The sequence below is a fragment of the Corapipo altera genome, unplaced genomic scaffold, assembly GCF_003945725.1.
Source record: "Corapipo altera isolate COAL_440 unplaced genomic scaffold, ASM394572v1 69, whole genome shotgun sequence".
Taxonomy (NCBI): domain Eukaryota; kingdom Metazoa; phylum Chordata; class Aves; order Passeriformes; family Pipridae; genus Corapipo; species Corapipo altera.
The window spans coordinates 1,411,788-1,436,685 of NW_020884908.1; the positions used below are offsets into that span (position 1 = coordinate 1,411,788).

The 24,898-nt window shown below is 42.6% G+C and overlaps 2 protein-coding genes across 2 annotated transcripts in view; one reads left to right on the top strand and one right to left on the bottom strand.

The window, feature by feature from the left end:
• MAML3 (mastermind like transcriptional coactivator 3) overlaps positions 1–20,921 on the top strand; it is a 102,965-nt gene extending 82,044 nt beyond the window's left edge. Inside the window, exons 4-6 of the mRNA XM_027652719.1 lie at positions 194–281; positions 3,511–6,116; positions 20,911–20,921. Coding sequence (XP_027508520.1) covers positions 194–281; positions 3,511–4,502 — 1,080 coding nt within the window. The 3' untranslated portion in view covers positions 4,503–6,116; positions 20,911–20,921. The remainder of the gene's footprint in view (positions 1–193; positions 282–3,510; positions 6,117–20,910) is intronic.
• MGST2 (microsomal glutathione S-transferase 2) lies at positions 10,169–21,465 on the bottom strand. The gene is made up of 5 exons (XM_027652691.1): positions 21,004–21,465; positions 15,684–15,783; positions 14,403–14,473; positions 12,542–12,623; positions 10,169–10,564 (listed from the first exon to the last, which is right to left on the bottom strand). Exons 1-5 carry the CDS (start codon positions 21,059–21,061, stop codon positions 10,432–10,434), a joined length of 444 nt encoding a protein of 147 aa, XP_027508492.1. The 5' UTR covers positions 21,062–21,465; the 3' UTR covers positions 10,169–10,431.
• Positions 21,466–24,898: the final 3,433 nt, after the last annotated feature.

A 24,898-nucleotide genomic window follows, 5' to 3' on the forward strand; every position in this document is an offset into this window, starting at 1 on the left:
GTCCACGTGCCGAGTAGCCCAAGTGCTCTCAGAAGGACTCTTCAGATGACTCTACTTGTCTCTCCAGAACAGCTCACCAGATAAGAACTGCTGCAGTTCTGCTGCAGTACTTTTGACACCAGTCCAGTTCTCAGCTCACTAATTAATTAATCATCTCTTTCTTTTCTGCTTTCTTTCCCTGCTTCGTTTTCAGCAGTTGCAGCAGCAGTCACATTTGCCTCGGCAGCATCTGCAGCAACAGCGAAGCCCGTATCCAGTGCAACAGGTCAACCAGTTCCAAGGTAAAAGTCGAATTATTTTTCCTAATTTGGAGTCAATATATGCCCCTATACTAGGGGCGTGAAACCTCATGCATTTTTTGAAGACCAGGGTTTAAGCAGTGTGCCAGAAGAGGAAAACAGACTGTTGCACACACCACATATTTTACCAAAGGGGAATGCCCAGGTTTGTGTCTTCAGTTAGGTTTATAATTTCCTTTTGGCTCCCTTCAGTGAAAGCTGCATTTTTTTTATGCCTCTTTGACATCTGGATATCATGGATTCATTAATGGATTTGTCTTGTTTGCCTCCACTCTTATGATGCTTTTTTTTTTTCAGCTAGCATTTCTCACTGTATCTTGGTCTTACCCCTCTTAATTCCCCACTTTATCTAATTTGAAGAGCTGAGAATTTCAGAGAGGGCATCCTTATCTGGAGAAGTGACTCATCAATGTCAGGTGTGGGAAACAGTGAAATACCTGAGATGGAAATAGAGATATTTTTTTTAATTATCTCAAAAAAAGCAAGGCCTATTTTTATGTGCTCCCAGGTAACTGAAGGATGTAAGTACAATAATTTTGGCTTAGGAAAAGAAGTTAATTCTGAGATTTTAGGTGCAAAGCATAATCTGAATTCTTCACTAACCATAGGTTCTCAATAGACATGAAATGAACACACACTTGCATTATATATTCATGATAGTGTCATGTAACTGCAACAGTTCTGGTTCCCAGGACATGAACAGGCAGCCACACCTTCTGCTGATATATATCAGGGTGGCTTCTTCTAATTGCCTTCTCATTTTTATCTTTGGCAGTATAAGTTCTGTCTGAAATGATTTTTATCCCCCAATAATTCATTTGCAAAATCAGAAAGCATGTGTGCACTGCCACACACTGAGATGCACATGTACAATCTTTCTGCATTAATACTTCTTTGAAACCTTTCCTTCATATGTATTATTTAAAAGAAACAGAGAAGGGAGTTTAGGCTAATCTGACAGAGCAAGGAATTAATTTTCATAAATGAGCTAATATAAGTAGTTCACCATTTTTTCCTATTCAGTCACACGAATGTAATCCAGTGCAGTAGGTTATGTGTAAATGAGGCCGGAAGGTGGCCCAAAATCTTAAAATCTGTTGCATCTCTCTTTTAACTAGTCCTTGTCTGATCTCCTGTCTCTTACACCAAGCACAGTAGTTAACAAAAGTAGTATGTGAACCCACTTGCTGTTAGTGTCTCCTCTGGAGCTTTTCAACTGCCATTTTCAATTAAAAACTAGCTAAAGATGCATTAAGATTTCAACATGATCTGTATCTTCAGCACTTGTTGGAGTCATCTTAAAAAGAGACTGTTTCTAATCATCAAAGGAGATGATCTAAATTAAGAAAAATCAAGGGGACCCTGGTGCCAATCATTAAGAAAGTGGTTTGATAGCAAGGCTAAAGTAAAAGCTGCTGCTACTTGTGCCCTGTTCAAGTGTGATCCAGATGGTCTCTCTTCATGCTACAAAATGTTTCATTTATCTATATGCTGGAGCTAAAAGCATCCTTCAGAAGCTTATCATGCTGCAGTAAAAGGGAGAGGTATCCTCTGCATTATGTGCTAAACTATAGAAATGGCACTTCCTTTATCCAGACCCATTTCTCATGGAAACCAAGCCAACATAAATAACAGGGACCAGTATTCTCCACTCTCCATGGATGTTCAGATATGTTGTCTGCCACTGAGGGACAACAAATAGGGGCTGATTTAAGAACATTCACATTCTGTTGTACAGTTCTGAACTTTTAAAGCAACCATTTTATGTTTATGCCTTGCATTCAATAACATTTGAGCTGGGAACAATTGTGTGCCTCATCTACTCTGAGCTTCACCTGCAGAGTATTGTATTTAGTTCAGTATGATAGTGACTCAAACCTACATGGCATAATCCAAGCTCCAGGTAATTGTTTTTAAATAAAGATAGTAAATACAGAAGCGTATTGGCTTCCCAGAAATCAATAGCTCCCCCCTACCCTTGAAAGGGAGATGCAAACATGGTTCAGTTATCTGCCACGGTGTGGAATTTAACAAGGTTAGGATTTTCTGGTTTCCCATCACTGGCCTAAGGTGAAGTAAAATGTGCTTATAGTATTGATTCCCTAATACACTCTCTCTGCTTTAAATGTCCACAAAACCCCAATTTTTCTTCTTTCCATAGACTTAATCAGTAGCAATGCTATAGAAAATCCATTCATTTATGCCTCCTGAGCTATTAAAAAATTGATTGGCCTTCTGAGCCTGACATTTCCATTTTCAAGGCTTACTTTTGAGAGACAATGGAGATATTTAAAAGAGAGCTTTAAATGGTAAACTGAAGTTCGGTTGCTTTGCTGCCACTGAAGAAGACCATGAAGTCTTTCCCATTTGCTTCCTAGAAGCTGAACTGGGTGTAGCTGAAGAGGATAAGTGCTACTGAATCATAGGGCATATGCAACTTTAAAGTCTTAGAGGTTTGGTTTTTTTCTTTCACAGAGCAGGGTGCACATTGTATTGGATCCTGGGGAGAAAAAGTACACACAAAAAAGAAAGGCTCACATTTACTCTTTACAAGGGACTTTGACTCCCAAGTCACTTTTTAAAAATTTAATCCCTGGTCCTAACAAAGTAAGAGAAAAGCCCATTTTAGCCCTGTGGCTCCTGTGACTATCAAGCTTAGATACTTGATTAGGTTATTACCAGGGAGGCAACCCTGGCTGTAATCATGTATTAAACATCCAGTTGTGTTGCCTTGATTCTTCAAGAATCTGAAGTCATTAATCCCTTTGGGTACACATCCCAAAATTGTCCTAATTGAGAATTACTTAGTGAGTAAATCATTGGCCTTTTAACTTTTCCATCCTCCTGTTAGGCCTGAAGGGAAATTAGGTTGGAATGGAATTCTCTGCTGAACAACACTGGAGCTGTGTTGGCTCTCACCTTCCAGGAGAGGGAATTTGGCAGGTCAGGACAGAGGCTGCAGCCAAGGTGAGGTGGGGAACATGTAGCCTCTGAAAGGCAGTAAACATTAGGCAGCAAGCACATCTCCCAAGGATGGGTAACCTTCTGGCTCTCTGCTAACCTTCACATGAAAGGTTGTTTTATTCACTTGGAAAGCACAGCAATCTGAAATCCTACTGCATTGCAAAAGGCTCCTACAGATTCTCTCTTGTGTTAATTAAGGTTTACGGGGTTGTGGCTTTTTTCTTACCTTCCTCCCTTTTTGGCGTAGGTTCACCCCAGGATATAGCAGCTGTGAGAAACCAAGCAGCACTCCAGAACATGAGGACATCCCGAATGATGGCCCAGAACGCGAGCATGATGGCAATGGGTCCCTCCCAGAACCCGAGCACGCTGCCCACGACTGCGGGCCAGTCGGATGTGGGCATGGCTCCTTACAGCAACACCTCCTCCAGCCAGCCGGGAATGTACAGTATGAGCACAGGGATGAGCCAAATGTTGCAGCACCCAAACCAAAGCAGCATAAACATGGCACATAATGCAGGCCAGGGGACAAGGCAGCCTGCCTCTGGACAAGCAGTGGGAATGGTTGGCAGTTTTGGTCAGAACATGCTGGTAAACTCCGCTCTTCCCCAGCATCAGCAGCAGATGAAAGGACCTGTGGGCCAGGTCTTACCAAGGCCACAAGCACCACGACTTCAGAACCTGATGGGGACTGTCCCTCAAGGAACACAAAACTGGCAACAGCGAGGCTTGCAAGGCATCCCTGGAAGGACTAGCGGTGAAATGGGGCCCTTCAATAACGGCACCACGTACGCGATGCAGTCTGGGCAGCCACGGCTGTCCAAGCAGCACTTCCCGCAGGGGCTTAATCAGACAGTTGTGGACACAAGTGGAACAGTAAGAGCCCTGAACCCCGCTCTGGGAAGACAGTTGCTGCAACCACTACCTGGGCAACAGGCAGCCAGCCAGGCCAGGCCCATGGTGATGTCAGCAATCAGCCAAGGGGTCCCCACCATGTCAGGCTTCAGCCAGCCCCCGACGCAGCAAATGCCAGGTGGTAACTTCGCTCAGAGCAGCCAAGGCCAAGCATACGAGAGGAATCCCACTCAGGACATACCTTACAACTACAGCAATGAAGGAGCAGGGGGGTCATTCTCCAGTTTAGCAGAGGGCGCAGACCTCGTGGACTCCATCATTAAGAGCGGACCAGGGGATGAGTGGATACAAGAACTTGATGAGTTGTTTGGAAACCCCCAGTGAATGGGCTTGTACAGTCTGGAGCTTTGGTTGTTACATTTGAAAAAGAGAGAGTTGGATGTTCTCCCCATCCCTGGATGGTTGGTTTTGTTTTTTTGTTTGAATTGTTTTGGTTTGAGGTTGTTTTGTTTTCTGTTGTTTTTAATCATGCAAACTGAGCTGATCTGTAGCCAACCTTGGAAGATTCAGGGGACGATGACAACATTGGCATCTCAAGGCATTCTACCAGGCAACCTTTGCTGTATGGCAGTGCCCACTCTGTGTCTTTATGAGGCAGAGTGGGGAAACTGGAAAGGCCAGCTGATGCCTCTGGTTGGGAAAATTTGTTCTTTCCCCTCTTCAAATGAGGTTTCATTGCATAGTGGTATGGGGTGCTCCTAATGTCTCCCACCTCATATAACTGTGAACACTGCAGCTTTCAGGGGAGCAGATGAAAAGCCTGGAGCAAAGCCCACAGATGTCCATGGGCAATTGCACAAGCCCTGGTCAGAAATGGGCTTAACCCTGGGGTAGGCAGGTCTCGGTGAGCCATGGGATCTGGGCTGTCATAAGGGAACGTGCAGCACTCACGTGATAAACCCAAACAAATCACAGGGAGATCACCATTTTCACTGCAGAGAGATAAAACATCAGTACAAGTACAGGAGAACATTAAATTTGTCAGTGTTGTGAGGACAGTTTGATTATGGGACTGCTGCTGGAGACAGCTTAGGTGGGTGGGTTGACTTAATGAGCTGCTTAGTCCCCTTGGGACTTGCAATAGTGCTTCCCTGACAGAGCACTTTGGCATATACCTGCTGCCTGGGGGTGTTAAAGGGCTGAGAGGTACCAAGAGACACCAGCATAGGTCCTGAGCAGGTCCCTCCATCTCCTTCCTTCACAGTATGTTCTCAGTTCATTTCCCTCCCCTCCTGTCCTTAAATGTAAAGCAAGGTGAGCTGGCTGCAATTTTTTTCAGGTGAGCCACAAAGGAGCAGGCAGGGGATGAGAAAACAGGCATGAGAAAACATACAGTGAGAGTCTGGCACACAGAAGGATTTTCTCTTCCTCACTTGAAAAGTGCAAGTTTAGCAGGTAGTATTACCCCGGGGTGTCTGGTCTCTTAATGGGTTGTGTTCAGTTTTAAACTGATGTTTGGTCTAATCTCTCTGGTTTGCTGGAATAAAATTCAATGCAGCTTTTGAAGAACAGGAGCCAGTGAAGGACTACTGTAAAGAATGGGTAAAATAATTGATATTACAAACATGGGCTCTGCCCAACTAAGGTTTTATGTGATAGCAATGTATCACTATCTCCACTGTGTGGACCAGTACTGACCAACAATGTAATGAAATTGTGATATATCTCACACAATATCAAGTCACCAGCCATTCTGAATGTGTGTAAAGCAGCAGTTCCCAAGCTGCAGTCAGTGGCTGAGGAAAGGTGTTCTCCCAAACCTCGAATCTTTTTAGTGTTTTCAGCTGAGAGCTGCTTATCAGGTTATATAGCAGTGCATAAAAAATGTTAACGTGATCCAGAGTCCAGAACTTTTGGCACCCTCTGACGTAGTGCTGGCCTCTGTTAGCCATCAGCTGTGCTCTGCAGCAAAAGTGTACAACTACCAATTACCTCCTTGTGTGCTGCTCTCCTTGGGCCCAGCGGTGTGAAGTGCTGAGCCACTGAAATCCACGGAGGCTGAGGGCCTTGGCACTTTGCAGTTTCACATCCTGCCTTTCCCTGTGGAGCACAGATATGCATCACATTAAAGAGTGGGAGCAAATGGGCCTGGAACCATCTCAGCGCCCCATTGGGTTCCCTTTTGCACAGTATCACCTTGCAGGGCTTTCCTAGAGGAAAGGAATTACCTGTTTTAAATGCTATGATATCAGCAGGACAAGCTGCATTTTTAATGTACTCAAGGTGAGCTGTCAATCCAGCTTGCCCCGGCTGATAATTTTTTTTTAAAACAGCTTTAGATGCATTTCTTTTAGCTAACCCCTTTTTAAAACACAAGGACCAATTCCAGTTCCTGTTGAAGACTGTCAAGGTTTGCCTGTCTCTGCTTCAACAAGGAGCCAGGTTGGCCCCTAAGTCAATGTAAGGGAGCACCAGCCAAAGTTTTTGGTCGGTCTTGAGTGTAAACACCTCTTGGTCAGAATGGGAGAGGCAAACATTGAGAGAAACAGTAACCAAGGTGCTGTGTCTCTGTGTGTGTCAGGCACACATCTGTCCAGCGCTGTGTGATGGAGTTGTGACAGGGTGGGGAGCCATCTCCAGCCTGCTGGATGGGGGGCAACGCTGGGGGTGGCACAGCATCCCTTCCTTGGGTGCCAGAGCTGGGAAAGGAGGATTTAGAAACACACAACCACCATGTGGCAGCAAAATGCAAGTCCCTGTGCATCAGAGAGAGTCAGACTTTGGTGAATAAATGGTGATGAAGGCAAGTCTCTGTTGTCTTTGTAAAGCTTCCTCCAGTTACTCCATACTGGGATCAAGTGCTAGAAAGTAGATTTTATTCGATTTGGGGTTGTTTTTTTTCTTCTTTCTTCCTATGGTGCTGATGTATATGTAATGTTAAAAAAAAAAAGTTATTTGTAAATATGTTTTTACAATTCTACAGATATCACTGGGTCTACTATCTGTAAAATATATACATATAAATATATATATATATACTGTTTGTTTAAAATAGAGTATTTTTATTTCATTCCTTAACTCATCCTTACTGCAGTGGTATTGCACTTCAGATGACGTCTAATTACTAATTTGTACTGTATCCCTGACAGCAACTTGCTCCATTTTATTCAGATTTTTCTAGCTTTCTGGTTTTACTTTGTACATTAAGCATTGCTTATTTCCTTTTAAGACCTGTACAGAGCTCTGAAAATGTAGAGAAAGACCTGATGTTAACACCACTTTTAAAGAAAAAGAAACAAAACAAAAAAAAAACACCAAACAAACAAAAAAAGAAACCCAAATAAAAGATGGTTATCTGACTCATATACCTGGTGTATATGGATCATCTCTTGCCCCACTTCTGCGCCTTGATGAGTGATCTTCCAAGGAGGGGAGGGAAGCTGGATGCAGGCAGGCATGTGTGAATCCCTGAATCCCAGGCAGCCCTGCCAGGCAGCCCCCAACAGCTGTCCCTATTCCTGTGGCAGCTGAACCACAGACTACTGTAATGAGCTGCTGGCCAGGGAGTGCTTCACCACTTCTGCTGTGCTTTGGGGCCATGGTGCCCCTTTCTCAAGCAAGGTGAGGTACCAAAACTTCCTGTGCTCTGAGGTGAGGCCTGTGCTCAGGCAGATGCTGTGGGGCAGTTGGTCTGTAATTGGACCCATTAAATGTGGCAGCTCCAAACTTTTGTGGGTTTTGTGTGTAAGGAGCAAAAGTGGGGAGTAGGGAAGTGCTTTCACTGGAGGAGACAAGATGGAGACCCTAGGATTTGGGATTCCTGTGGCTGAAATGTGAGGAGGTAAGATGGGGTGGAAGAAGGGAGATGTGGGGTTGGATGCAGAAGTTGGAGAAAAGAGGTAGGGAAACTGGGGAAGCATGAAGACAGAGTAGTTCCCTGTCACCTACTGCTATGACAGGATGAGAATGGTGTTGTCAGAAGCCTTTTGGAACATAGATGTGGACTTGTTGAATGTGTATGTTCAAGGTAAGCATGCCATGTAGACTTCAAGGCTTGACACCACTTTGTGCGTGTTTCCAGCCTATGGGGGAGTCATGAGGGTTCGGACATTGGACCTTCAGGATGCCAGTGTGGCTTGACTCCACATACAGCCTTAAAGGTGAAGTTCCCCTTCTCTCCTTAATGCCACTCCAAGACATTTATCATTCTAGATATGGATAAGGAAGAACAAAGAAGGAGACTGGCCAAAGAAGGAGAGCAGCTTGCTGGAGTGTACCCCTCAAGCATGTACTTGCTGAGAAGAGATGCTTTCAGCAAGAGGCCGATGCTTTCAGCTGGGTGCCGACTGGCTTTGAGGCTGCAGTGGGGACCATCATCATTTCTGTTAGTGACCAACAAGTGAACATTTACAACAGGAACATTTGCATCAACTCACAGTGCGTGCTGAATGTGCACCCTGGTACTGACTCCTCCACCAGCAGGCAGGAAGTGGTGTGCTCCTTCTCACTACATTCATACCAAAGACTGATATTGCCAGCATCCATCTGTTAGAGGTGTGTTTTGATTTTAATTATAGATGAGTCAGTCTTTAACACTTTTCCATCATGGACATTCTGCCCTGGCTTACTGGGGACAAAGCTGTGGCTCAGAAAACAGGTGGCATCCTCAACTCCAGGCCTACTTCTGCCCTCTCATTAGCTGGTGGAGCTCCTAAAATGTTAGGTTCATGTTTATCCCCTTGCACTCTGGCTCTGTGTTTCCAGATAATGCTTTGCAGCCTCACACCTGTCTTTTTTGACATATGAAATTGTCCCTGTGTGCGAAAGCAGTTTCTCTCTTTCTGTGAAAGTGGAGGGGAGGAGAGGGAAGCTATCTATAAACACACTAAAGAACTACAACAGGTAAGCTTGAAATGGTGTAATTTCAGAAGCAAAGAAAGACCTATTAAAACACAGTTAATGACCTCTGGTCTCCTCTAATCTGTATTTCAAGTCTGTTACATGGTTTGGACCTTTGTTTTTGTTTTGGTTCAGGAGGCAGCACTTCTTGCAGCCTGTGACTGACTGAAGGCATCACCAGCAGGTGGGTAGGTGGATTTTCCATATTTCAGCCCATAAAAGAAAAGTTAACGGAAGAATTCCTGGTGATTTATGTGGTAGTTAAATCTGGCCCTGTTGTACTTTCTCCCTGGAGTTAAGTGATGGAGAGCTGCCCTTTCTGTAGCTGTGTCAGCTCCAGCCTGTTCACCGTCATGATCACCATCACCATCTGTCCTTTTTCCCTTGGCAGCCATTGTTGGACCCAAGCCTCGCACCTTTGTACTTGTTTAATTTTAATGTTTCAAATGCCATTTCAGCCTTTGCTACCTGCAGGCATTAAGTTGTGCCTTTTTATCATGAGATAACTTCGTAGAATCACAGAATGGTTTGGGCTGGAAGGGACCTTAAAGACCATCTCATTCCAAACCCCCCCTCTGATGTGTGTGTATGTGTCCATCTTTTTCATATGAAAGGTTACTGTGGACCTGATCCACCTCTCAATTATTTTGTGGTTAGGTTATCAACCTCAGTACACCATTACAAAGCTCCTGTGCCTTCTGTTTGTCTGGGCTAGCTCTCCCCTTCAGAAGTGTGACGTGGCTACAGCCTGTCTTCTTCAGGAGGCTTTCTGTGAGGACTGGGAAGGCCTCACTTCTACAAGAAGAGTGTTTGAGCATGTGTTGAACTGTAAACATGTGTATAAAATCAAAAGTCCTCCTCAGAAACACAGGGCCCAGAGCAGCTTTAAGTGTTTTCCTGAGAAAGCAGTGTTTCCATATATGCTTATACAGCAGTGGGATTGGATTTACTTGGGAAACAGGGACCTCCCAGCAACGTATTGCATGGAATCATGTTTCTACATTTGGCACTGCTGGGGGAAATGAAGAGGAGTGGAGGGAGACTACAGAGGCTCTGGCAAAGCTGAAGGACATTGGGTAAGATGCTTGTAGTGTCACTTGCAACTAAATTACTTAGGGAATTAATGGGTTTAGTTTTATGTAATTTGTTTAGAGATTGCAATACCATACCAGGGAAAGAGAACATTTAATTGCAAATGTAGATGTGACATGACATTCTGTCTTACTGACTTTTTCAAGAGTGTAGGGAAAGGAGAAAGTGTAAACAGCTCAGGAAAAACATGCATTTTACATTGCAACAGGCTGTTAGTAAAGAGCTCTGATGCTTTATTCACATGCAGCTTATCATCTTTTTGGTGTCCAGAGAAGGCATCCATGTTATTTATTTATTTATTTCTTAAAAAGACAGTCAGTCTTCAGAACAATTTACGGACTTTCTTCATAATGCTGAAGTCCAGGTATTCATCCAGAAAGCTGCTAACAATCCCAGCTGCACCCAGGGCTATCAAGCAAACTAGAACTATCAAATTCAAATAAAAGCCTGTTAACCTAGAAGTGGAAAGCAGAAAAACACTGTTATAAGCTGTACATGGTATGTTACAGTGAAACTGTTTGTCCACAAGACTTAGGAAGAGGTGTGTGGAATCAGAAAGGATCACTGCTGCAACACTAGCTTGGGGTGTTTTAGGAATAAACCATGACTTTTCACATGACACATGTGACTTTTGCTGTTGGGCAGACACCCACTTCTATTGGGCAGATACTCTCTGCTGAGCTGACAAGTCTGCAATTGGTTATCACTTTGACTTGGAGATGGATTTTTGGACCAGAAAGGAAGAGTCTGAGTATCCCACTGGTGCCTAAAGACCTGATATAAGTAGGCTTTCTGGGCATGACGTGTCTAGGTGCAGATTTGAAAATGATGAAGTATGGGATTTTTTCTGTTTCAAGAGAGCATGGAGGAAGTCTTTTGCTTAGCCCTAGTTGTAATCACTTCTTTGAGCGTGCAGTCCAAGTTTGTCTTTATAACTAGCAGGCCTGTAGTCAGTGATCAGGATTGAGATTCAGGGTGAAGACAAATTAATTTCTTGCTACTAAGGCTGCTGGAGGCTTGCTGTATGTTTTGGGGCCAGGTTCTGCATACCTGCCTTGTGCTGACCTGTTGCTAATTGAAGCTCCTGCTGGAGGTTAGCACCAGGCAGGCCTTGGTAGCAAAGCCATTTCCCAGGGCTGCCAGGCTGGCTCCCAGTACCCTCTGTTTGATGCAAAGAAACCAGTCTCACCAACATGTAAAGGTCTGTCTAATGGTGAAGCCAGCCACTGATTTATGGCTTCCTTGAGAGGCAGAATCTATTGTTTTAAGAGTACTGAAGTAATACATAGGAAAGATCTCTCGAACAAAGTACTTTTTTGTTTGTTGATTAAAAAAAATCCATTATGCTCTCCTTCTTCATTTATTTACATGTCTGCTCCCCCAACTTCCTTAGCAGTTGCAACTCTTCTGGCTGGTGTTCATTGCACCATTCAAATGATTGCATCTCTTACTGGGAGATATAAAACTATCTCCATATATTTGCTCTGGAAAACATAGCCTCCCCCTTCTCTCAAGCAACAGCTCTTCAAAAGTGGGTAAAGGATCAGTGGAGCTGTAGTGAAGGAGAATGGTAACTTCAGTACACAAACCATGGAAAATAACTCTGTAGGACAGCCTTTTACTGCTGCAGGATTATTCACTGCTAAATAATCTGATTGTCTTCTATCTTCCTCTAGAAGACATTGCAAGTCTTTTAATTTTTTGACAAGCATACATCTTGCTATTTTCTTCTTATGACTGATAATGGGTGGTGGAAGAGAGCTTGAGGTCAGGACATAGAAGGTGGTGCAGTGGCTTCAGTGAAACAAGAAATAAACCATGTGTTTCGGTGTTTATAGTGGAGGGTGGCTTGCTAGTGTGCATGTTTGTTGAAGCAGAGTTCATATCAGGAGGCACTGTGCACAAAACATTTATTAACATACTCTTATCTGAAGCCATGTTCTCTTATCTGTTTGGTGAAGGTTCATCAGCCTACAAGGCCAGTTTGTTTGCTTCCTTTAGAGCAACTTGTATGGCTAGAGACAAGGTCTTACTGTGACAAACCGAGGAAAAATGCGAATAGCAGACAGGCAGACATGGTGCAAGCCTTGCATGAGCAGCCTCCCACTCTGATGAGATGCAAAAACTGTGCTTCTGTTTTCAGACCTCTCCGAGTCTGGTTGTCAGTTATCCCCAGTCCAGAGTAGGTGCCCACAAGGTGAGCATCAAACCTTTTCTTTCTCCTGACCTGTAGCACATGCTCATCTTAACCTAGGCTTCTGCTGCAACACCCATCCCTCTTCCCCAAGGGTTTCTCCTTCAGACCTATTGCTGACACTTTACACATGTTGCATTCAATCATAATCACTTTTCACTGCCAGTCCTTGGCTCTCAGCCCAGCTTCAGACTACTGCCTGGAGCTGGTAGCCTGCATTCAGCTGGTAACTCCTTACCTTCCTTTCACAGACTGGACATAACCGTGGAAGTACTTGTAGCGGGCAAACACGTACAACACACCCAGAAAGGAAGCTAATTCTGGGAAAGGAAAGATTAATAGGGTGGGAAAAACAGAAAACAATTTAAAATTGAGGATGGCAGTTCACCACTTTAGATATGTTTTCTGGTTATATAGCTCTGGGCATTTTCATAGCTATCCATACGTTGGGAAGTTACCTTGGAAAAGAATCATTGAAAAGATATATATATATATATTCTTAAACACTCACTGCAGGAGGCTCTTGGTATGGGTTTACAGATAAGGTGGATATAGGACTGTCCAAAAAAATCTAAAAGAATTCCCTGAAAAGGAGAACTCAGGAACTGACAGGAATCTGTATCCTCCCTGGTTTGTGGTTATCCCAGAGACGGGATAGTGGTTTGGAGCACTGTGGCTTGGCCTGCTGCTGTTATTTCATATTGTTATGGCAGTCCATGTTAAAGGGGAGTGTTTGTTTTGGAAAGAGAATCTTATTTATGTTGTTAATAAGCTGCTTTGCATTTATATAGCATCTTTTATCCAAGGACATGTAGTGAAGTTAGCTTCTGACCTCCCTGAGGGAAGAGTATAAAGTCACCTCCATTTGAGAGATGGAGCAGGTTATGGAGGTCCAGTGCAGGTTGTATTATCCAGCACTAGGCAGTGCCTGTTAATTTTGTGTTTTCAAATTGTGTGTGTGGGTATTAGGGAGGACAGCTTTCGCTGTGTTCTGGACTAACTCATGTAAACATACCTGTGGGAGATAAGTAAAAATTTACTTAAAGAGGAGTTTATAGTCATCTTTCATTTCTTACATGTGACAGTACTTGTGTTGCTCGTTAGCAACTGTGATTTTTCCTTGATTCAAGTGTCTGTCTAAGAATACATCTATTATTTCATATCCAATTTGCTGGCTTAAGTGGTGCTTCTTTGGATTTACAGTGGATTTACTATGGAGGTGGGACTTCTGTAAGGGAGCTTCAAACTAAAATGATTGTTTTGGAGCAAATATAGAAAATGGAGAAGCCCACATGCTTCTAAAACATTAGTTGGATAAGGGTTAATAAAGCCAAATGTAAAAGTTAGGCTCTGTCACAAGTTCTAGTTCTATGAGAGACCACCCCATCACTGTTAGGAGATACCATGGGCCAACCTTGCAAAGTCCAACAGAGTGGGGGGTATGAAAGCTCTGTAGTGTCTGAGTTCAGAACATTTGGCAAAAAATGCCCCCCTGCTGGGTGCCTGAGAAAACACAATAGGTTTTCAAGAGTCCCCACTGCATACCTGAAGATGCTGCTGCTGTGACTGAGCTTCAGCACTCAGGGCTCTGTCCCACAGCAAGCAAATGAGTCACAGCCCAGTGGTGGTGTCTCTCATTGGGGATGTAAAAGCAAAAAGCTTTGTTGGCTTGAGCTCTGTCTCCATCAGACAGGCATGAGTGCTCTGACCTGAGTCTTTTCAGGCTGCCTCCTCCCCGAGGGACAGCAGCTATGCCTGATGTTCTGTGAGAATTGCCCCGTAATGTGCAAATAATTGTTAATGGGGAGCATCTTGAAGCCGCTTTTCTGAATAATGCACCCTGAAAATCCGCTGAATGCCTGGTAAATGTGTTGTACTGGCTCCTTGGTTTGCAGAGAGAAGTGGAAGCTGGGGGGCCTATATGAAATGCTGTGACTAAGTGGGGATTTCAGTGCCACTGAGCATTCTTCTAAGAAGGTTGTGCTAAGGTAATGAAATTAAAAGCAGGGGGGAAAAATGCCTAGTTCCTGATGGAACTGAAGTGTTTTAAAAAGTTACGCAAAACTTCTCAGTTCAAAATAAAAGCAGAAAGTGTTTACCTTGATTAAAAAACCATCCTGCAGTCCAGAGGCCAACCAGAAATATTGGGTAAAACTCCACACAGTTTTGTCTGCAGAATAAATTTGAAAGAACATCAGTTTGGAAAGGAAAAGGACTATGGGTGGGATTTTCCAGGAGGATCAGCTTTGGCTTAGTTTTGTTGCCACTAAAGTTAATGCTATCGAGTCCAGTGGAAGCACAGTCAAGGTAGCATTAGATGCACTTAAAATTCTCTCCTTTGTGATCTCCAGCACAAACTATTTAAAATATTTTCCTGGTATTTAAACTTAAGCAAGGATCTGGATCCCAACTACATGGAAATAAATAGGACAAATAACCCTAAATCAAGTGCCTGTGCAGCAGAGAAAGGCGGGAATTCCAGCACATGGGTGTGATGTTAATTACTTGTCTCTATACTCGGTATGCAAGTTTTGTGGGTCAGTATTACCAGGACTGCCAGAGGAAGCACAGAGCTGTGCACAGGCAGCTTGAATTGCTCTGCTGAGGCCAGCTGCCTTTATGAAGTGCTGTCAGGCACAGACAGCACGTGACAGATCTTCTCATGGCGAGGACCTTTGTTTGTGAACATCATCACCACTAATATTTTCTTGGGATATCTTTTCTTGGTTGTTCAAATTAATTTCTTTTCAAGGAATTAGGCAAGCTTCTTTATCTAACATATCATGTTGACTAATAACTTGTCTAATGTATTGTATGTCCCATTATTGTCATCCACTACAACTACAGTTACAGCAGAGAGGGTTGTTTGAAATAAATATAAACAATTTTGCACAGCATCATTAGTTAATCACAAACTGAAGCCCTTTAGGAAAATAGTCTTCTTAGACTGGCTATTCCACCATTATCCACTGTGAAGACAGAGTTTTTCTTTGCTCTGCTTTCACATGTTTGGTGATAGCCACAACCCAAGAACTGACAAGCACAGCTTGCTAGATCCAGAACATCTGACCAAGTTACAGTGTTAGCTCTCAGATCCTACTTAAGTTTGGGTAATCTGATTGCCTAGTTTGATCAGAATCTGAACAGTGACTGTGAGATGAGCTGAACTTACCTTATTATTATTAAAATAACATCTGAACCATTTGAAAAGCCATTTGTTCATTTTCTTTTTTTTTTTGTTTGGTTTTTGTTGTTGTTGTTGTTGGGTTCTTTTCAGCAAAAGATGAAAAGAAAAGGTGACTTTTTAAGATAAAGTTTTTGCTTCTCTTCTGAACTGAATTGTTATTCACTGCCACCATCTTAATGATCTCTAGACTTACTGTGCACGAAACGTTCTGTCAAACTCTGGAGCTCCAGTGACAGCTGGGGGCATGACCTTGTGCTTCATTCTTGATTTCCCCACTAGCCAAGCAAAATAACCTGCAAACCAGAATAAGAGTTCACAAATAACACAGTTCCTCACACCAGTTCCACTTTTAACACACAATTTTTTAACTTAATTTTTTTAATGGAGACCATTGTTCTTCTGCTTTCTCCATTTCATTAGGCACAAAGAGACCAATATTAGATAAACCAGTTTTTCCTTACAAAAATTTCTATCTTATCTTTGAGTGACATCCATGAGAAGGGGGAAAATTGTTATTTCAGAAATACATTCGTTTTCTTTTTGCATTTGCATTTGCTATGACTTAAATATCCTTCCACCTCACCTGAATCCTAGAACTACACAGCCCAGGAGCAGTCTAGTCACACTTCAGCAGCAGGGTCTTGCCTTAGCAGCATCTCAAACCAAACTGCACTGATGGAGGTCACTTCCCCACTAGTCTGAATGACATATGGTCATTTTGTTTTAGTGACACTAACAGCTATGGAGCTCTGAAGGACAGGGCAGTCTTACAGTCTTTGGAAACAAAAATCTGGTAGCTACCGTTTTAAAGTTATTTATCCATATGTTAGAGCACATGCTTTTCCATCTGTCTTGGACTCTCAAAAATTCAGTCTATTGGAAAGAGCAGAGAGAGTTGCAACTGGTCAGGCTGTAGCCTGTTCCCTGCTCTCCACTTGATCTGCTGGAGAGCTCTGAGAGCTTCTTGTTGAAGGAACTTATGCTGTTTCTCCTCCACTGACTCGAGCTGGTAGTACTTACCTGTCTTGTAAAAAGCATTTTTGAGAACTGATGCCATGCCATGAAAAAGAGAGATTACTTACTGTACAGTGACTAAATATAATTTACTTACCAAAAACCCCAAAGCAATCAAACACTATCTCTGCACTTCTGACCATTATTCTAGGATCCCATCCCACATCTATATACATTTCATTTTATTTATGTTCTCATTGCAGAAGTCTCCCCCCGAAAGTTGAACAGAGGCTGTTGTAGGGATAAAAGGAGAGCATTTTGCTGAATGCAGCAGAGCTACTGAGCAACACCCTCTTTGCCTTTAAAACTCTTTGGGTACCTGGAGTTATCATTATTATTATTATTATTATTATTATCATTATTATTATTGTTATTATTATTATCATCTCCAAGTTATTTTTCCTGGCCGTGTCATAGCCACCTTGAGAAGCTGACTGCCTACCTTGTACCTAAACTATCTGGATCCAGAAACCAGGCACCCACCTGAGTCCACTAAAAAGGCTTGTCTATGGTGAGAGCCTAGAACATACCTTCCATCCTCCCTTCTGGGAGCAGTGGCACTAAAATACAGTTAGAGGTATTAGTGGTGCTATCCTATGCATCTTTTATGTCTTAGCCTTGTGGCCAAAGCCCTCAGCCCAAAAAAACGTTTTGCCATCTGTCTTCTCCCCATATAAGTAATTACAGGCTATGCTCAAGTGACCTCTCAACCTTTCTCTCCAGAAACTAGTCAGAGCAGCTCAGCTGTCTCTCTACAAGGCACGTTTACAGGACCTTTCATTGTATTTGCATCCAGCAGGACCCTCTCTGCCCCCACAGAGCCTGGTGGTCATGCCTGATGTTTCATTTCTTATTTGCCGCCTTGCAGTCCTTTCAGAAGGGAAGAATAGCACTGGAGAGGGTTTAGGGAACATTCTTCATGGAGATTGAAACATACAGAAGAATAAGAATTACCTCTGAGAAATGTTTTCCCTGAAAACAACTGAAAAGTTGCTTTTTAACTTTTGTTGCCCTCAAAATGATCTGGTTTTATGACAAATGCTACATGCTGGGAAATCCTGCCTGGCTTATCTGTCAAAGGGGTAGGTGAGCTGTAGTGTTTTGTGCAATGGCATTTTTAACCAGCAATATGCTCCTTATTTTCTGGCTGCAATGAGCCATTCTAGGCATACAGTCAGTCTGGGACTAGGTTTTTTCTACTGAGGAACTAAGGCAAGCCAAGGTAGCTCATGACATCCAAATCAGTTTTTATAAAAAAAGCCTTGAGTGGATGCTGGACAAAATAAACTTACTGGGGAAAATAAGAAGATTAAGGCACTGTAGAGGCCAAATCATCCTTGTTTGTTCAGTACAATTAACCAAAGCAAATCATCAAGGCTGTGCTACAACCCTGGCCTCAGCTGTAATTTGATTTGCCCTTGGGCAAATCAACAAGGTTTGAGGGCCAGAGACTGGGACATGGGAGACTGGTTGAATGCAAGCAGAGGTAGGTTGTGCTAGTGTGCTAGTACAGCCACCCATCATAAAAGGCACTTATTTAGTGGCTTCTGCTGTGATTGATGGGGACTTGGCTTCAAATGGACACCAGTGAAAGCCAAGCCATGGCACTGCGTAACAGGAGAACAAAAGTCATGTCTGTCATCTTACAAGAAAAGGTGAGCCCGGTGTGCAGAACTAGACAGATGCCAACCAGGGAGGCAAAAAGATCTCAGGAGAGAAATAATTACTGTGGGTTTTGTTAACTGCATAGGACTTGCCTTTTAGTTCCCCCCTGGTCAATGGAAGCTTTTCATGTAACTCCAAATTTACATTTTGTGATGATGGTTTAACAAGGGCTGGAGTAAATAACAAAGCAATGGTGAGCTCTTCTGCCCCTCTCACTGGAGGTGCTGTCATGAGGACTCCTGAAAGCAGTGCAGCAGGAGTACATAAAGATTTTCATAGCCTTTTTTTCCCCCGTATCAAGTTGTTCAGTTCTAACAGGCGAAATTACATGACTGAGGTAGTTACAAAGTATGCTTGACTTGCTTTTGTTAGCCTTTTTTTTTTTGCTTTTATCTTCAGGTGGCATTTATGGTTACTGAGTTAATAGTTTTACTCTGAAAACATGGGACAAAGCAGGCTTTCAAGGAATATTACTCTCAAACATTTTATATGTGTAAAAAGCCTACAGAGAAGCTGCTACTTGTATCACAGTGTATGATAGTTCATATTAATTTGCATGGCCTGGCCTCGCAGTCCGTAAAAAAACAAATCAAATACTTTTTAATAATGTCTTGCCAGGCCCTGGAAATACTAAAAATTATTTTAAAAGTTGCTAGTTCAGAGAAATGATTCAAAATAGAGGAGTAGTGAGACTCCTGTGTCCCTGACTCTTTTCTGTATCAATGACTGAGATTCGTTCTGCCCTTTCATCGAATGCCCTTGTATTCCCATCAGTCTACAAAACACTAATATCTCAAGCAAATCTCAACTGCTTAAAACTGGATTCGTGACTGGAAACCACTTCCTGCGTTGTTTCTGCTCCTTCTTTCTACCCTGGGGCATTTCTCGCACCACTTAATCTTCGACTGACCTGATTCTTTGAATAACTCGTGGTTCTGAGACACAAAATCTTGTACCTCTGATGGCTGCTATGTGAAACCCGACTCCCACCACTGCTTCAGGGAGGTGGTATTGCCCAGTAGCACTCTCCTAACTCAGGACTGGAGGTTCAGCAGAATAGACAGAAGAGCAAACAGTGCACTGAGTGCTGTGTATGTCACATGTAGTTCACAGCAAGCAGTCACATGCTGGGCTGCTCCCCTTGCATGAACTGGTTATAACACATGCTTGCAGCCCTGGTTTCACAACATTAATTTGAACTTCCATAAATTAATTTGTGTTGTATTACCCATGCTAGAAAGCATGCTGAGAGTACACCAAGCTGTGATAGTTTAAATCAGGTCAGCTGATCAGAGTCTTGCACAGGTTTCTCTTTGGGCTTGATGTCAGACTGCCAATGTAAATTAAACCCCAGGTTATATCATCTTTTCTGTGATTTTAACTAAGATTAACTAATATGGGTTATCCATCATAAGGAAGAATATAGGTATTTTCCAGTTCCTTTCAAATTCTCAGTATCTGTACAAACTCCTTGAGTTTTCGAGCTGCAATTTTTTTCCAAATAATGTCTGGTTTTTTGTTTTGTTGGTTTTAATCCTTCACATTTTTATGTTAAAAATAAAGGCAGGCAAGCTGAACTTTCCTGAAAGTTGATGACAAATATTGCCACCAGGTAGACACAGGGTTATACAGATAGAAAGAGATCCCAGGGTATATTGTAGTTGATCTGATGACAGAGGAAGAGAATGTAAATTTTCAGTGCTTTACATTTGCCTTCTGTTGTGTTGAGGTTTTTTTAAACTGGAAGGGTCAGATTCTCAAGCTTTTTCTTCCTGCTGGGTACAGATGTTGTTTCAGTAGCTGAGGCTTTGAGAACAAACAAACAATCAAGCCACATTGATAGGTTGCTTAGGTAAGTTGGCAGTGCTATAGATATTTGGAAAAAAGGCAGGGTAATTATTTTTAATTTGCTTTAAATCTCATAGCACAAATGTCTTCAAAACGTATCTTTTCCCTGGTATAAACACAACTATATGCATCAACATGTTTCAAAGAAAATAATGACAAACATTAAAAATCATACTGCAGTTTTAGGTTGATACACAGCAAAACCAACATCTCAGGCTCGCCCACTTCTAGTCATAAAAGAGAATCATTAAGGTAGGAAAAGATCTCTAAGTTCATCCAGTCCAACTGTTAACACAGCACGGCCATGTTCACCACTAAGCCACATCCCCAAGAGCCACATCCACATGCCCTTTTAACACTTCCAGGAATGGTGATTCTACTACTTCCCCGGGCAGCCTATTCCTTGATTCTCAGAGGCATATCTGCAGGGCATAACATAAGTCCATTTAGATCTTAAAGAAATGGAGTGATGAGAACATAATATGGAATAGCTCGTGTTTTTGTTGCCTGGTGTAAAGGTTTGCTTTCTTATTTCATTTCAGATACTAGGCATATATCCCTATTTCTGGAAACATTCTTTTGCAGTGCTTTCAGTCCAGCACTGTTGTATTTGATTTTACAAATTTACTCTCACTTACTAGGTTTTCAGTTGTATAGGTGCTTAAATAAGAATCAAAACCAAGACACAATGTGGCTTTGAGGTAACTTTACAGCCAGTTACAAGCTCTGATAATAGTATGATTCCAAAAAATCAACAAACAAAAGAGAATTCAAAACAAAATAGTTTCTCCCCGAGGGAAAAGTAATCTGTCCCACTAAGCCAACTGCCTCTCAGACTACAGAGAGGGTAAACAATGCTCCTGTGAAAAAATCTTACGAGTTCTAAGTCAGAGAGCAACCAATTTATCACAAAATCAATTCCAGGACTTAAAAACCAGTGGAAAACTCCCCAAACCCCAGCCATACAACTCACAGCTCTTTCTTACATTGCTGGAAGGCGGAAAGAAGAGAGACAGCCGCAAGCAAAATTAAATCACCAGCCATGTTCCCAGCAGTTTCCGTGTGCAAACAGGATGTATGTATGGGAGAGTTCGAGTGAGCAATGAGGAAAAACAACAGGTGGGAGAATTAGAGTTCTTTTCAGCACTGCGACAAAGGTCTGCCCTGGAAACAAAACAGCCTAGTTTTTAAAACAAGAGTGTAAAATTATGGCCATTTTTTTGTTCCTGCAAAAGTTCAGCCCTGCCTGTTTCTTGCCTGTGTTAAAGCGCGGGGAGAACAAAACCAGACTCCCCTGCCTCTGTGGATTCAGCTGTTCCTTTATGCCTTAGATTTCAGTTGCAATCTCTTTGGGGGCGAAGCCCCTTTGTTCTGTGTTTGTAGAGCCCCTGGTACGGCGCGGGCTGCCTCCATCCCTCGCAGTGCCACTTGAAAGCAGCAGGTGCAGGAGAAGCGAGGGAGGAGCGGAGCTTTGTGCTGCCCCTGCGCTTGATTTACGGGTTTTGCCGGACATGTACGGCACAGGCTCTGCCGGGTGGCACGGCGACAACTTTTCGAGTAGTCAGCACGCAGAAAGGAATTGTTCAGGACAGTTCAAAGGGTAAAACAACTGAGAAAGACAGAAAGAAATATATCCCCTGGTTTTACTGCCTGGAGCACACTTCCTATAGCTTGTGCCTAGTCTTAAAACTGGGAGAGATTCTCTCGAGGAACGATTTTTTTCATCATCTAGTGCTAAGTAACAGGAAGCTTAATGTCATTAGATTTTATGGTCCCATGAGACCACTGGAACAAAATCAGTGTGATGTTTGTTTTGGCTTCAGTATTATCTATCCACTTTGCCTCCAGATGAGGTTAAAGTGGGAGATACCATTGCCTTTTGTCCAGCTTGCTAATTTTGAGGGCTAACACACACACACGCACACACAAAAATATTTTAAATCGGTTATTTTCCCTTGCCAAATTTTGCAAGGTTATTTATTGGGTATTAATTCAGTACATAGTTCTTTCTAAAGATTGGAAGAGCAGACATACTGTAATAACAGTAGGTGGATGTTTGTACTTAGTAACTCTTTAATTGCTGATTTATGCCCTTTACTTGTAGTTCTTGGTGTAGCATGGGCTTGACTTTCTCACTATACAGTCTGTGTTTTTAGCAGCTGTCTCAGAAGTGCTCAAAGCATTGTCACCCTGCTGATAGAGGGATGTGAAGGAAAACTGACAGAGCTGGTCATTTGAAAAGTTAAAACCACAAGGATTTAAAACCACAACTTTTTAAGACCAGATGACATTGAAGTTATTGGGTTTTTTCTAACTTTATACAAAAGATGTGAATTTCAAAATGGAAATGGATATGCAAAATCCAGCAAAGAGTGATGAAAAGTAGGCAGGGATACAATTTAGGGCATGGTGTTAAATCCAGAGAAATATTCTAAGTTACATGTCCATTATGGCTGAACTAGGGTCTGCTTAACACTGTGTTCATTTTCCACTGGTAGCAGAGAGTTTGTAGTTGCCTATAGATTTATAATGCCTTTAGTCATATGCAGTCCACAGCCTGTGTTATGCTTCCTCTTGGGGTAAGCTAGAATAGGAAGTCAGATCCCCCACAAAACAAGGTTGGGCTTATTTATGATTCTGGAAATACAAGTAGTGCCTCAGATGCCCAAAATTTTATGATGTATGTAAATAGATGCCAGGATTGACCAAGCTATTTATCCAGTTATGTCAGGACATTTTGACACCTTGTCTGTGTCTGATTTCTGAGCTTGCTCCTGATTGAATGCAATCTGATTTCGCATTTTCTTCACTTGCATGTATTTCATATGTGCTTTGCTTAGCTCTGATATTGTAAATGCATGGTTTTTTCTGCAGCTACCCAAAACTCTCTCCAAAACAAGAAGAGAGGTTTTAAACACTGAAAAGCCAGTGACCCTTGTGGTATCTTAGCAGATGAAGGTCTTTTCTATTTTAAAAGAATGGTATTTTATTGAGGCACCATACTTTGTATGTGTGCCCTACAGGGAAAACAAGCTTCTCTAACTGTATTTCAGTGCACTAGAAACCGAGGCATTGGGTAGGGGAAGCACTTGATAGTTTCACACCAGCAGCTGCGTGTGAGAGCTGGAAGTCTGCCTAGTCCCGGGGTTTAAAGCAAATGAGCGGTCCTGCCCTCTTGCTGACCTGTGCGACCCTGACAGGCCTCCCCAAAGGGGCTGGCTCTTCTTTCTCTCTGGAGAGAAGCTACTGCTGACCAGCAGCGAAGGCAGATCCCCACAGGGTGGCAGAGCTGCTGTCACGAGAGAGCAGATGGTTGGGGCAGTGAGACGAAAAGCACTTTGAGCGTGAAACCAGGCTGATCGAATAAGCACTTTTAGTGGAGCTACTCTGTCAAAGCTGCTCAGTTTTTGTCTCTGGAAGAGCTGAAAAGACCTTTGCAAAGGGCGATGTTCAGTCTGTAGTGGGGTGTGTCTTCTTCAAGACCAGTCACAAGTGGCAGTGCAGCATCTTTTATTCCAGAATACCTCCTAGAAGACAGGCTCTGAAGAACAGAGAGGCCCCTATGGTTGGAAGGGAAAACATACCTGAATTCTGATGTATTTCACTGGAAACATTTATAGGGTAAATCAATGCTATTACAATGTATGAGACTGGCTCATGTATCAAAAGCAGTTTAGCTACAGCAAGAACAGTAGTGGGCTCTGCAGTTTATTAAGTTACTCTGCTTTTCAACAATATATTACAGAGAACATGGGCCTGTGTAGCACTGGGTCATACTTAGGCTTTAAATTTATCAGAACTATGAGACAGGTGAAAGAGGAAGAAAATATACTTATTTCTTTAATTGTTCTTTCTGCCTCCTAAATACCAGTTGTAACCCCTTGTCTGGGGTTATTTCATATATACTTTGGGGGGGGGTCTCAGAGGAAGGATGAATAGTGCATTTTATCCAGTTCTGTTTAATGTCTGGTTGTTCAGAGTCCTTGGTTTGTGACAGTGTTTCCACAACAGATCCTCATCTTCCATCCCTGTTCTTGGGACCCTGTTGGCATGAGATCAGACTATTTTTGATGGTGGTGGCAGAGCAGATTTAAAAGGATTAAACAGAGTAGTAGCCAGAGGTTTAAATTGTTCCCTGAACTGCACCTTGCACGGCCTTAAGTCACCTCCATCAATATCGAATATAAGTCAGGAAAGAATTGGTTCATACTGTTCTCATCTGGGTGTGCAAAAGATTGATGTGCTTTAAGCACATAAATTCCCGAATGCCCACAGGCCTCTTGGATCTCCTTATGGCCTTTGGGGATCATTACATTTTTTTACTTTGGTCATTGCAAGAACATATCTGGGTTGCAATTCTGGACTGCGATAGAGAATAATGTGGGTTTGCATATGTATATAAAATATAAACTGTGTCAATCTTGCATAATATCCCATTGTAATAAGAGTAGGCTTTCAAAGTAGCAGCAAAACCAGAATTTAGATTGTTATAAAAAGTACCTTTATGTAATTACAGTGTGGGGTTGTCTTTTGTTGAAACAGTGCTTTTCTGCTAAAAAACCTTCACCTGTTCTCAGCTCTGAGGAGCTCAGGAGGGCAATGGCTTGGGAGAACCCCTTCAGGAAAATGGGGCACATACAGGCACACCTGCACTGCTATACAAGAGCAGTGGTGATCAGGGAATACCTTGACATGCAACTGGGTAGGGGGCGACTATTCCTCACCTCCCATGTCTGAGACCTTCTCCTCTTCTTAACCTGAATGTTTCTGGAACAAGCAGTAAATCTACAGAGAAGAAGTACAGCCTAACACAAAAAATGAATTCTGCAAACCTTGCCTGTTAGCAGCAGAGGAGGAAGAAATGCAGTACACAAAGCCACT